Below are 11,930 nucleotides of genomic sequence, written 5' to 3'. Positions count from 1 at the left end.
GGTTGACTACCTCCTCTGACTAAGTAAACTATAGGCTATCATCACTCGGGACGACGAAACCATGAAATCTTGATTGGGTCTATCATCATTCCCGGACCATCCACTTTAACTGTAAAGTGGCGAATTTTTAATTTTAAATATTAAATTTTTGAATATATAAATCATGTTGCTACTATACATACTATGTATCAATTTGATGACTGGCCTTAATCGAAAATTCTCTCTCATTATATGGAGGGGTAATTAACTATAGAAGCTTGCACCTAAATTTTATCTATATTTTATATTTTTATCAATATCGTAGAATATCATAAATGATTTTTTTCTATTTTTTCAATACAAAGTTACCTTTTTATTTTATGAAAATTTCAAAGTAGTTGATGTTTATCATTTTATTGGAGATTTTTCTAGTCTTGTTAAGAAAATACAATTTATTTATGCTGGAGATAATCTTCAGAATGTTACTTGCTTCAGTCATAATTTTCATAAGAATATTTTGACTTACTGAAGCCATATTAATAAAATATAAAGTACAATTGCATTTCAATTTCATATGCAAAGTAGATGGTTCATCTTTAATGCCCTAATACAAATGACAGAAATCAGGATTGTCATAATTTTCTTCCCAGAAATTTGTAAGGGGCCGGTATGCTCGACGGATTATTTTTCATTAATTATTGCATCTTTGCCTTTATAAATTTTTTAAAAATATTTATCAACAGTGCTTTTTTTTTTTGCTTTATAAATACAATGTTTTTTTTTATCCACGAGGCTAGCAATATTTTCAATCAAAGCATAAGCATCAACTACTTGCTCAAAAAATAAATAACTTTAATAAGAAGAAAAATGAACTTGGAGCTAGTTTAATAGAAAATGACCATCAAGGAGGTTATATTGTTTTGGTAAATATATGAAAAATTTATAACGGTTAAGATACAATAATTAATTAAAAAGTTAATTTAAATGAACCATCAATTCATTTCAGTTATTAAATTTAACAAACTTATTTAAAATTTTAAATAATATATATTATTAATTAATAATAAAAAATTTATTAGTTATTATATTATAAATTGAAAATGTACAATATTTCAAGCCAAACAAAGCTAACTCATTATCAAAATTCATAAGAATGCCAAAGCAAACAGCTTATTTTCTAAAAAAAAAAAAATGATTTTAGGTTCTAATATATAATTTACATCATAAAAACCCCTTCTTCTGCCAATTCTATTCATAATGCAGCTCTCACAAGACCTCCTTCCAATATCTGACAGACCTATCAGTTCCACAAGTAATAAAAGCTGGTTCAGTTGGAGAGTGTACTAACCATCTAGGCACACCAACATGATTAGAATGCCACCTCGCTACCTTCTCAGCAGTTAATGCATCCCATATCACCACCTGCAAGTAGTCAGTCTAAGGTTAGAAAAATAGCACCATAATTTCACCAGCTTGGACTCTCTATTGTTTCAATCCATTATAGGTGAATATAGATCAAGTCACAGCCGTCTAAAATGAATTCAATAACTAAAATTGAGTAATTGAACATCTAAAGATCTCATGATGACAAACCTCATTATTTGGCTCATCAATAGATAGAACAAATTCCTCAGTTTCATTGAACACAGCCTGCAAGCATTTTTCCCATAAAAACTCAGTACATCAGCCATCACTGCTCAAGAGAATAAATTATCTTGACATACGCAAGAATAAGGATCATAGTACCTCTAAAAAACATAAATAAAAGATACTAGGTCTTGTATCAGCAGAACATACTATCCTTGTCAATTAGAATAGAAAGACATAACAACAAAATTATTAACAAACTGAAACTTAAACCAACCTGACAGCGTAATTGAGTGTGAACTGCTCCCAAATACTGATTTACAAGCCTTCCAGTTCCTACTTCCCATAGTTTTATAGTAGAATCCTTCCCACAAGAAAGTACAAATCTAGTAATTCCACAACAGAGTTCATTGAAAAAGAAAAAAAAGGTAACATCAGCGACAAGATTCTTGAAGTGAACTAAGAAATGCATTTAGCATCTCGGAACTAGATCATTCAATTACAAAGTATGAGCACCAAAAGAAAGCCTATGAGGATAGGTTACCATTTTCATTCCCTCAACATCAGTTTTGTTCTATTTTTAAGGACCAAAAGTTCACAGGTTCAATTCATTTGATGAATCTAACCTTTAAATTATAAACGAAAGATATTATAAATGACACAACACACCTTATCTATCATAGACGATATAAAGTAAAATAAATAGCTATAATCAACAAATTTCGGGCCAAAACTTGTAATAACCAACGCACTTGGATTGTAAAATGAAAAAAATGAACAAGGTTATATGAAAAGGAGGCAAGTACTCTCACTAAAATTTAGTTTCTTTGCAAAACTATTACCTGATTTCCTCTATTTACAAAAATATTTTGGTTCTATAGTTCGTACACCCAACGAGTACAATAAAACCCCATCTCATATTTATTATTTTTTTTTAAATTCTCAATGATTTGCTCGTATAGCACGCATATACATGAATTTGATAGTTCATCTAAAAAATATAGGTGTTAATTTTATAAATACGAACATTTTTTATAGTATGTGAGTAAATAGCCTAAAAAGAAGATCAAAGTTGCAAAGAATAAGTTTTTTACCTTTGGTCTTTAGTAAAACTTGCACACGTAGTCTCTGTCAATCCATGTGCCCCAACAATTTTTCGTATACATTGTGCAGTTACCCCATCCCACAAAAGAACAGAGCCATCTTTTGAGGCCGTCACATACAAGCTGCCAGATATAGAGTATCTAACCTAGTAGATACAATTAAATCACTAATTCTATTAAAAAATAAAAATAAATCTACTAATGATCATCTAGTAAATGAGAGAAAAGATTTAGACCTGATTGATGGGTGAAATCATATTCAAATCTTGAACATTGGAAGATAAATAGCATTGAAAAGTATTGACATCATATAAATGAGGAAGATGATGATCCGTACCTGTAACCAATAAATATGATAGTAAGTGGCTGATGGAAGAAAATAATCTATCAAGGGACAAGAATTCAGAAGGAAAAAGAAAATGCAAATTTTCAATTTGCGGCAAGCAACAAAAAATTAAGTTGCAGACATGCACTGTCATAGTCTCCACTTGCCAAGGTCAAAAAACAATAATAAAAAAAAAACCAACAAAAAACTTTTATAGCTGGATCAAGAAACTAAACACACTTAAAATAATAGAAAGAAGCAACAACCTGTCGTATAGTCTTTGGCCTCGTAGTAGCGGTCTCATCTCAAACATGGTTGTATTGACCATAAGTTGGTCCTAATGCCTTGTTTCCATGCCTGGCATGACTCATTAAATGAAAAAAGAAACAATCGAAAGGATTTCAATGGATGGTCAATTAGAGGTTAAGTCTGAAACCCTAAATATACTATGAAAGATAATTAATTAAATCAACATCTGTAATTGTAGTCTAGCAAATCCCCATACATGCTACACTCGAGGCTCACAGCTGCTCACGCCTTCCTTCTTGAGCTTCATCCTTTCCACTGCAGCAATTGTGTTTGGTTTTCTAGCACTCGCACTCCCCTGTCGCTAGCACCATCCTACTCGAGCTTTGTCCCTTACATTTACATTAGCTCTTCTTGTGCTAGTGGCTCCCGTAAACTATTATTCATGGCTTTCAATTGCACTCACTGCTCTCACTGTCACTACTCGCACCTTCCTTCTCAAGTTTCAACACATTTGATGCATCCAGCGAGTTTGATATCGTGTTGGTCTTCATCTCAATCGTTACTTGGACTGTGGATTTTCATCTCTATTACACTAATTTATCATGACCCTCTCCAGCTTTATCCACATATCATCCATGTTTCATTGATGGACTTCAATGGCGATCCACCTCAACCTTCATTTGTGGAGCATGTCTTCCGTCTCGCTTCCTAAGCCTTCTATGCCCCCTTTGTCAATGCTTCCTGATGCTCGTGTCAAGACTTGTGGGCTCCAAAAATTCACGCCCCGGCCTCCCCTGACTCTTTCGGGGAAGTTTTAATGGATTAGGTTCCGAGGTAAATTTTCAGAAGGAAAATTAGGTTTGTAGATAAGACACAGACACTACCCAGAGATTTCGCCCTCATTTGTGAAGAATTTAGATATGAGTTCTGGTTTCCTATATTTGCAAGTCCCTATAGTTAATTAGCCCTCCCAATCACGAGAGAAAACTTTCGATTAAGACTAGTCGTCAAATAGATATGTAGAGATACGTGTTATCTGGCATATAGTGGCAACATGAGTTTATATTTGAGAGTTTGACATTTAAAATTGAAAATTTCACCATCTTTCACTTAAAATGGATGGCGGGGGAAATGGTGATGAGCCCGATCAAGATCCCACGATTCTGTCATCCCGGGCCATCATGGTACCTGGTCTACTTAGTCAGAGGAGATAGTTGACCCAACTTGATAGAAGAACCCTTGTTGGCAGCCATGGGTTGCGTCGTCCAAGGATATCTTGTAGACCTTGGATGAATATTTGTCTAAGGGAACAAATTTGAATTCACCTTAACTAACAGAGGGCTTTGTGTTCTCTTGATTATATCCTATTGATTCATATCTTAAGGATTAAGTGCAATTGGGAAGCTTACGGGCTCTAGTCTGTTGACCTCCATAATGAGACGAAAGGATAGAGGGATTAAAATTTTTCTAAAATGATTACCTATATCAAAATCATCCGCATATCATTGTAGAAATCCCGCCGCACTTTGCTACAGTATCTACCCATGCTCTACGAACGACGTCGCAGTTGTCCGATCACACGTGCTTTAACGCATTCACTCTACTCCCACTCTCTTTAAAGGGAAGAAGGAATAGAGTCTTCGGCTCCTGCTCGACACTACGACTCTGCCCTTATCCTGTTCGCAAACTGTCCGTTCAGAGAGAGAGAGAGAGAGAGAGAGAGAGAGAGAGCTTTTTTCCTTACCTCCTCCTCACTTGAACAATCCAAATCCTTCTCCTTCCCTCCAATCCACGACCTCTAAGCCTGACTCTAGATCTCACGCAAGTGGAAGTTGAGCCCTATAAGACCCATAACGGCAGGTCTCAACTCCACATCTTCCAAACTACAAGCTTCGCAAGACCCGTCAGCTTTATCCAGTCACACTTGGCCCGTCAACCTCGCGGCCCCATCTCCCTTGTTCGCAAACATCTAGCCGACCTCCACTGCCCTACCAAACCCAGTCGACCTCGCCATCGTCGAATCAAGCCGCAAAGCCTCTTGCCTCCATATCCGCCGACTCCCATAACCCTCCTTGCCTTCGATTGAGCCGAAGTAAAGCCCCTCTTGCCCGACGACTCCCAACCGAATCCCTCAGGTAGTTAGGTTAGATTTATATTAATATTATTTAGTAATATCTAATACTATTTAGTATTATATATATATATATATATATATATATACTTGTAATATATATATATATATATATTATATACTTGTATTTAAATATATTGACTAACTATATATTTACATAAAAACACTGCCATTGCAGGTCCCAAGTCCTGTGAAAAAAGTAGAGGGTTGCGATAGATAGTCAACAGTCAGCGTCAAACGTTCTAAAATTGAGCCAAAATATAGCCGCGCACTTGAGGCGCGCCACAGCGCATTTTCGACCAATTAAGCCTCAAAGCCTACGCAATAAGTTTAGTTTATGAGGCTTACCGCCAACAGTTTTACTGAGGCGCGGCCATAAGGCGCGCCTCGCCTCATATATTTAAGGCCGTCGCCTTTTTAAAAAATTTAACCTAATTATTTTTTCTTCAGTTCGGACCCCAGTTTGCCCGCGTTTTGGCGCGCCTTAGTAAAAATGGTCCGAATGTGGCAATCAACATTTAAACCCTTGTAAAGGTCGAATGCGGAGTGACGTTTCGATTTTCAAGTTTACAGTAAAACTTTCGATCTTTCAAGCATTCACCGGAGGAATTTCAAAGCATTCTTCCCTCAGATTTCTTCTAAGATGGCGTACCTCCCAAAGAAAAGAGGTAACTTTAAATGCCTATGTTTCCTTTGTATTCGCTATTCGCTTGTGGTTTGCTATGCGTTTCGCGTGAAGGGTCCTGAAGATCTTCCCATTTTCAGCTTATTCTATGCGTTCATGGCTTCTTCGAAACTTTTTAATATTTGATTAACTATAAGATGCCACTGTGTTTTCTTGTATTCAGTTTATATGTAAAATTTCGTTGAGATTTGAACATAAAACCTAACAATTTTAACCATCGGAGTAAATAATGCGTGTCCTGTGCGTACTCATGCGTATCTTTTGTGCGTACACACATGCGTTACACGTTGCCTTAACTTAGTGCTTACACTATGCGTCTTTATGCGTGTTGATAATTTGCCTGTAATGTTTCTGCAATGTGCGTGTGATTGCGTAATACTATGCGTATGTTAATGCGTACACGTGTGACAGGTTTAAAATTGCGTATTTCGGGTATTGAGCGTTTTCGTTCGTGAGGCGAAGGCGTAAAGCTCAAGTGCGATTTTGAGGCGTAAGCCTCAAAACATCAAAAAAATTTGCGTTAATAAAATAATATAATTTTGTTCTATACTAATGAGTAAATAATTATAAAACAAAAATGACATAGAATATAATACAATGACATTAACATATCACATAAAAAGTTAAGGTAACTTCACTGTCATTAGCATTATCATCACTCATCCAGTCATCGCTCAAGGGGGTCTTCCTTTTGAATCATCATTATGATGAGCTTGCTCTCCTGCAATCTTCCCTTCTTTCATATAGAGTCCCAATATCTCCCAATTCAGCTTCTTTCTTCCTCAATTATTAGTTATCTTACCTTCTTCCTAAATAGTAGAATTTTTGAACAATAATCATAATGAATAATTGTAATACATTAATAAAAGTTTAAGAAAAAAACTATATTATTATATACTTTTTTTTGATTTGTTCTTTGAGTTGGTGGTGGATGTGGATGCTTAAGCTATCAAAGAAAATCAAACATTTAAAATCTTCCATCTTTGTAATTCAGACGCATCCTCAACTTATCTCTAACAACCACTCAACATCAGATGCCACCATCATCGCAAAGCAAAGGATCTTCATCCACCATTAATCCTTTTTTCTTCAAAATTTCTATCTCTGGAGTCTCCTATTATACATAATGGTACACCAGTGAGTTTCATCCTCATGTCGACCGAAGCGATTTCTCTCCTTTGTATGCACTTGGTTGAGGTACTCCATTCCTTCACAGCCAGATGAAGAGCCATGTCAAACCCAAAACTTCACACAGCAAAACGTTGTATTCCTGGAGTCCCACATCATCAAATTGAAATCCACTCACTCAACTGGAGATCGTTTGGCAATTATATATTTGCTTGTTGTAATCAAAAAAATCTTTCTTTGTTCCCTAAAAAGGTAACAATTGCAAGTAAGCATTGATCTTTCAAGTTGCATCACTTATTAAGACGAATTCCATGCATGATATAATCCCAACTTTATTTCAGGGGTTTTTGTAGACTGTTCTCTGCTATTGATACTGAGGTTTAGGTAAGTAGCCAGCGGCAGCAAGTGTCGGTGAATGCTGTAGTTTCCACCTATCATCATAATAATTCCAAATTCCTAAAGCTTCCTCACTGCCTCCTAAAGTTGGAGGCAATCATTCTTTTGGCTTCATTCCATGCATTGAGATGAAACCCATTGCAGGCTTCTTTCTCACATCCAACATCCTTAAAAATGAACAAAGGTCTAGTGGTTTATGGCAATATAAGAACAACTTTGCCAAAATCTGTCATTTAAAAATCTTTCTAATCTCTTTCCCTCAAGCCTTTTCGCCCAAGCACAACTCAAACTAACTGTGTAGATGTGAACATAGCCCTTCTAAAGGTTGTCTGGCATCAGCAATGCTCTCTAAGGTCAAGTAATGCGGTGGCAAAGATCTATTTTGTCTAGTGGCTGAGCCTTAGAATTTTTTTTCGAAATTTTCTCATAGAAGCTAGAAAATCCAAGAGTGGTTTGTAAATAAATGGTTTTTTTTTTTGGCTTTAGTGAGTGCAATTTTATTGTTGAGGTAGATTCCTCAAGCTTCCTCAGAATCAGAATCTATGCAAATGTGGCAGCACATGGAGTCCAATACAAATGTTTTTCCTCTTCTCCATAAGTTTTATCACCTGCAGCCTTATAAGAAACTTTCATTACCGTTCACAAATGTTGTACAACCAAATTGTTCTCCACCTCATCAACAATTGCTATCTATATCTAATATGCAGCTCCAGACATCTTTTGACTGGTCAGATGCTTTTCATTAACTTAAAAACACAGTACAATATAAGGTTATTAATGGAGGATTGTGTGATCAAGACTTCTATGTTTTTGATATCAAGACCACCCATGCTGACATAATTGTTTACTCGTTCCTGTTTGGCCCAAGTTTCTTTATTCTTCAATGCTTTTATCAGTGCTTTCTCAACTCCTTCAAATCCATGTTCTTTAATCAATACAATGGTTGGAGTTTTGAACCCTCCAGCCAATGCTCAACAACTGAACGCGATCATGTTGATAAAGCAGGTGATGTTTGCAACATTAAATGGAATGCATTTTTCGTAGAAGATCTGCCCTAATATCCCTTACCACTCTTTCCTCCAGCGCCTCTTTGCCTTTTCTGGGGCCATCCTCTGTGTAGTAGAAGGCTTCCTCTGATGTGTCACCATATAAATGATCCATAGGCCTCTAGCACCCCTAGATAAATGGGCTTCATATGAAGAAGATGAATCCCTGACGCTGCGCTCACTCCCCTAGAATATTCCCATCAACTCCTATCCTCAACATTGTCTGTCTGTGCAAGAGTTTTGATGTGGTAGACTTATTTCATGTATGATTTTTCTTTCCCTTAACAGCACAGGACTTTCAGGAGTCATGGAGCAACATTCTTGTGAAGCCTGAAAGGTGTTCTTCATCCTAGTCACAATCCACCTTTCACACTATCTATTCACCAGTTAGATATGCATTTCAGAATGATAATGTTTAATCACTTCCTCTACACCTCACCTGAGTGTTATATTTCCATCTAGGATCTTTCTTATCTCTATGACTGCAGTATAATACTCCTATTTGTCACGAATATTTTAGAGAAATGTACAGAGTTCTTTTATCTTAATCTTTATATGACTGATGCAGTCGGACAGGATGAACAGCACTACGAGTGCTTCGGACATAAGCGTACTGCTTGTCTGGTCCCTGTGACGGAGAAGACACAACCCTTATCGAGTCTCGCAGTAGAAGAAACTCCAAGCAAATAAAGTTAGGGTTTAATATGCGTGCTGGTGTGTTCCAGTATTAATTATATGTCGAGCCCCGTCGATAAGGCAGAACACTGCGTACTCTAATGCGTATTTATTGCGTTATTTTGTGCGTACACCTAACGTGCACATTCGTGTTTTGGAGAAGATGTAATTTAAAATGTAATGATTTGTAATTAGTTAGTTAATAAAACATAGATTTCTAGGTATTGTTGAAGTAAATGGGAGTTGTTAATATTTTAATGGTGCGTATCATTAATGCGTATCTTATTATGCGTTAATATTATTGATAAACTATTTGTGTTCCCATATCGTTTTTTTGTGCGTGGTCCTCTGTGTCAACATTGCGTATTTTTAATGAAAGATATAAGTCAAAGAGAAAAAAGAACATCTATGTACATCTTTAATACAAAAAAAAAGAACATTTTAATGACTATACATGTACATATAAAAATATAGAAAAATTAAGAACATTATAACAAATAAATTTTATAAAGAGACCCTAATGTAACATTCTTCAACAAGACAACAACTCAACTTTCGCACAAGGAATTATGAGTTGAGTCTTGTTCCAAGTATAAATCACCTTGAACAACCAACAGTCCTTTCCCTCCATCACTGCGATACTTAATCCTCCTCGCCATGTTGCAATTTGATGCCAATACATGTTAACCAATTAAACCTGGTTCAGATTTTAAGAGAGGTTTATTAAGTTTTTATCAAGTTATTGGCAATCATTCATGGGGGGGATAAAGTAATCGCAGTAATAATGGAAGGCTCTGGTTGTCAAAAGATTATTTATATTGGACAACAGAGGTTAAGAATTTTTACAAAGAGAGCTTGCTTTGAAAATTTGCCATAAAGGCAAACGTTCCCGCATTATAATAGTGAAAAATTTTAATGTTGAGCAATAGTAAGTAATAAATTGAAATAAGAACTCAAAAATCAACCTACCCCATTTATCTCCCAACCATATCTATCTGGCCACCCGTCAGTTCACAAGCTACGAAATTATTATTCATGTCAACGGCCCCTCAGTCCATCCTTCCATACTAAATGTAAGTAATCAAAAACATTTTAATAGAATATGTGCGTGTTTATGCGTACTAGAATAATCGTAATTTAGCGTTTGTTGTGCTTGTTTTAGCGTATGTTATGCGTATTATGCGTTCGTTGTCGTACTATGTAACCATTTATTAATATTTATAAAATTATTTTTTTTTCTTTAAAACAAATAAGAATTCAAACATTAATTTTGAACAAATTGGCCAAACAAAACCTTCCAAACAACATCATTTCACCTTATTCTCTCCCTAAATAAATCCAACAAGAGCATAAACCCTTTGTACTTTGTCAAGTATCATGTCAAGATTAGAAATGAAAACATACAAATCATAATAAGAGCTATAAACATTCAATTTCAATAATTCCTTATTTCTTCATCATTTTAATGTAAGTAACTTACAAACAAAGATATAATATTTAATTAAAATATTTAATAAGAATTTTTATGAATAAAATTTTACTGCTTAATGTGTGGCTGTAATCATGCGTGCGTTAATGCCGTTGCGATATGCATTCGTAATGCGTTTTTTGCGAGTTCATTATATGCTATTTTATGTGTTCGTTGTGCGTTCTACTGTTTAATTGTAATTTTTTAATTCCAACCAGATATAAATAACATTTATCAACAGAGATTGAAAGATAATATTCAATGTGGACGCATTATAATAGAAGAATTATGAAATTTGAGCAATAAGTAAATAATAAGGCTCATTATAAAAATTAACCTACCCTAATTATCCTCCCAACGCATACCTGTCTAAAGGGCTCATAAATATATATAGAATTTTTGAAAAATCAAAATTTACTGCTTATTGTTGCGTGTATCATGCGTGCATTAATGCGTACTCTATGCGTTCGTAATGCATATGTTTGCGAAAGTTCATTATGCTTATTTTATGCGTTCGTTGTGGCGTACTATGTTAAATAAGCATTTAATACACAGAATCAGAATGAAAAACATTTATACAGCAGAAGCATTTATTACACAGAATCAGAATGAAAAACATTTATACAGCAGAAGCATTTATAACAATTACACAGAAATGAAAAACTGTTATTATTTGACAACGTTTTTACAAAATAATTCATATGGCAAATTATGCCGCCTATACTTTGGCAATGTCTTGTTGCCAAATTTGATCTATCAGTCACAATCAGTGTTGCCGTTCAAGAATTATTCTTTTCATATTTGTACAGACATACATTCCACAATCAAAATGAGTTCTGTTTTTGTATCCTTTAAATGGTAGATAGCTTCCATTTTCTGATATCACTATAAAAGTTCCTTTCGTGTCAGAATTAGGGCTTTATCTGAAATATACGTGAAGCAAGGATTAGTTCTGTAAATTTTTTAAAAATTGAAGAGTTTAATGTTCAATACTAATGACCTATAGTATCTGACAGTCTACACTTACAATTTTTGGAAACACAAGCCTATGCTCTTTGGCACGGTGGTTCCAATGAGTCTATAAATTTTCCACTAATTCTTTCATGAAACAAACAGAAGGGTATGTGGATCGATTCAATGATTGGTTGTAATAAATAT

The 11,930-nt window shown here is 35.1% G+C and overlaps 1 protein-coding gene across 3 annotated transcripts in view; it reads right to left on the bottom strand.

Annotated features, from left to right (window-relative positions):
* Window positions 1-1,089: 1,089 nt before the first annotated feature.
* LOC110115868 (cleavage stimulation factor subunit 50) overlaps window positions 1,090-11,930 on the bottom strand; it is an 80,163-nt gene continuing 69,322 nt past the window's right edge. For all 3 annotated transcript variants that reach the window (XM_020849265.2, XM_020849266.2, XM_028697100.1), the window contains 5 exons: window positions 2,906-3,006; window positions 2,661-2,815; window positions 1,844-1,952; window positions 1,573-1,629; window positions 1,090-1,401 (listed from right to left, as the gene is read on the bottom strand). In XM_020849265.2, the coding sequence (XP_020704924.1) occupies window positions 1,246-1,401; window positions 1,573-1,629; window positions 1,844-1,952; window positions 2,661-2,815; window positions 2,906-3,006 (578 nt within the window). In that variant the 3' untranslated portion in view covers window positions 1,090-1,245. The remainder of the gene's footprint in view (window positions 1,402-1,572; window positions 1,630-1,843; window positions 1,953-2,660; window positions 2,816-2,905; window positions 3,007-11,930) is intronic.

This window comes from Dendrobium catenatum, unplaced genomic scaffold, assembly GCF_001605985.2.
Source record: "Dendrobium catenatum unplaced genomic scaffold, ASM160598v2 fragScaff_scaffold_873, whole genome shotgun sequence".
Taxonomy (NCBI): domain Eukaryota; kingdom Viridiplantae; phylum Streptophyta; class Magnoliopsida; order Asparagales; family Orchidaceae; genus Dendrobium; species Dendrobium catenatum.
Note: the sequence above shows the minus strand (reverse complement) of the source record. Positions and strands in the feature narration are given on the sequence as shown.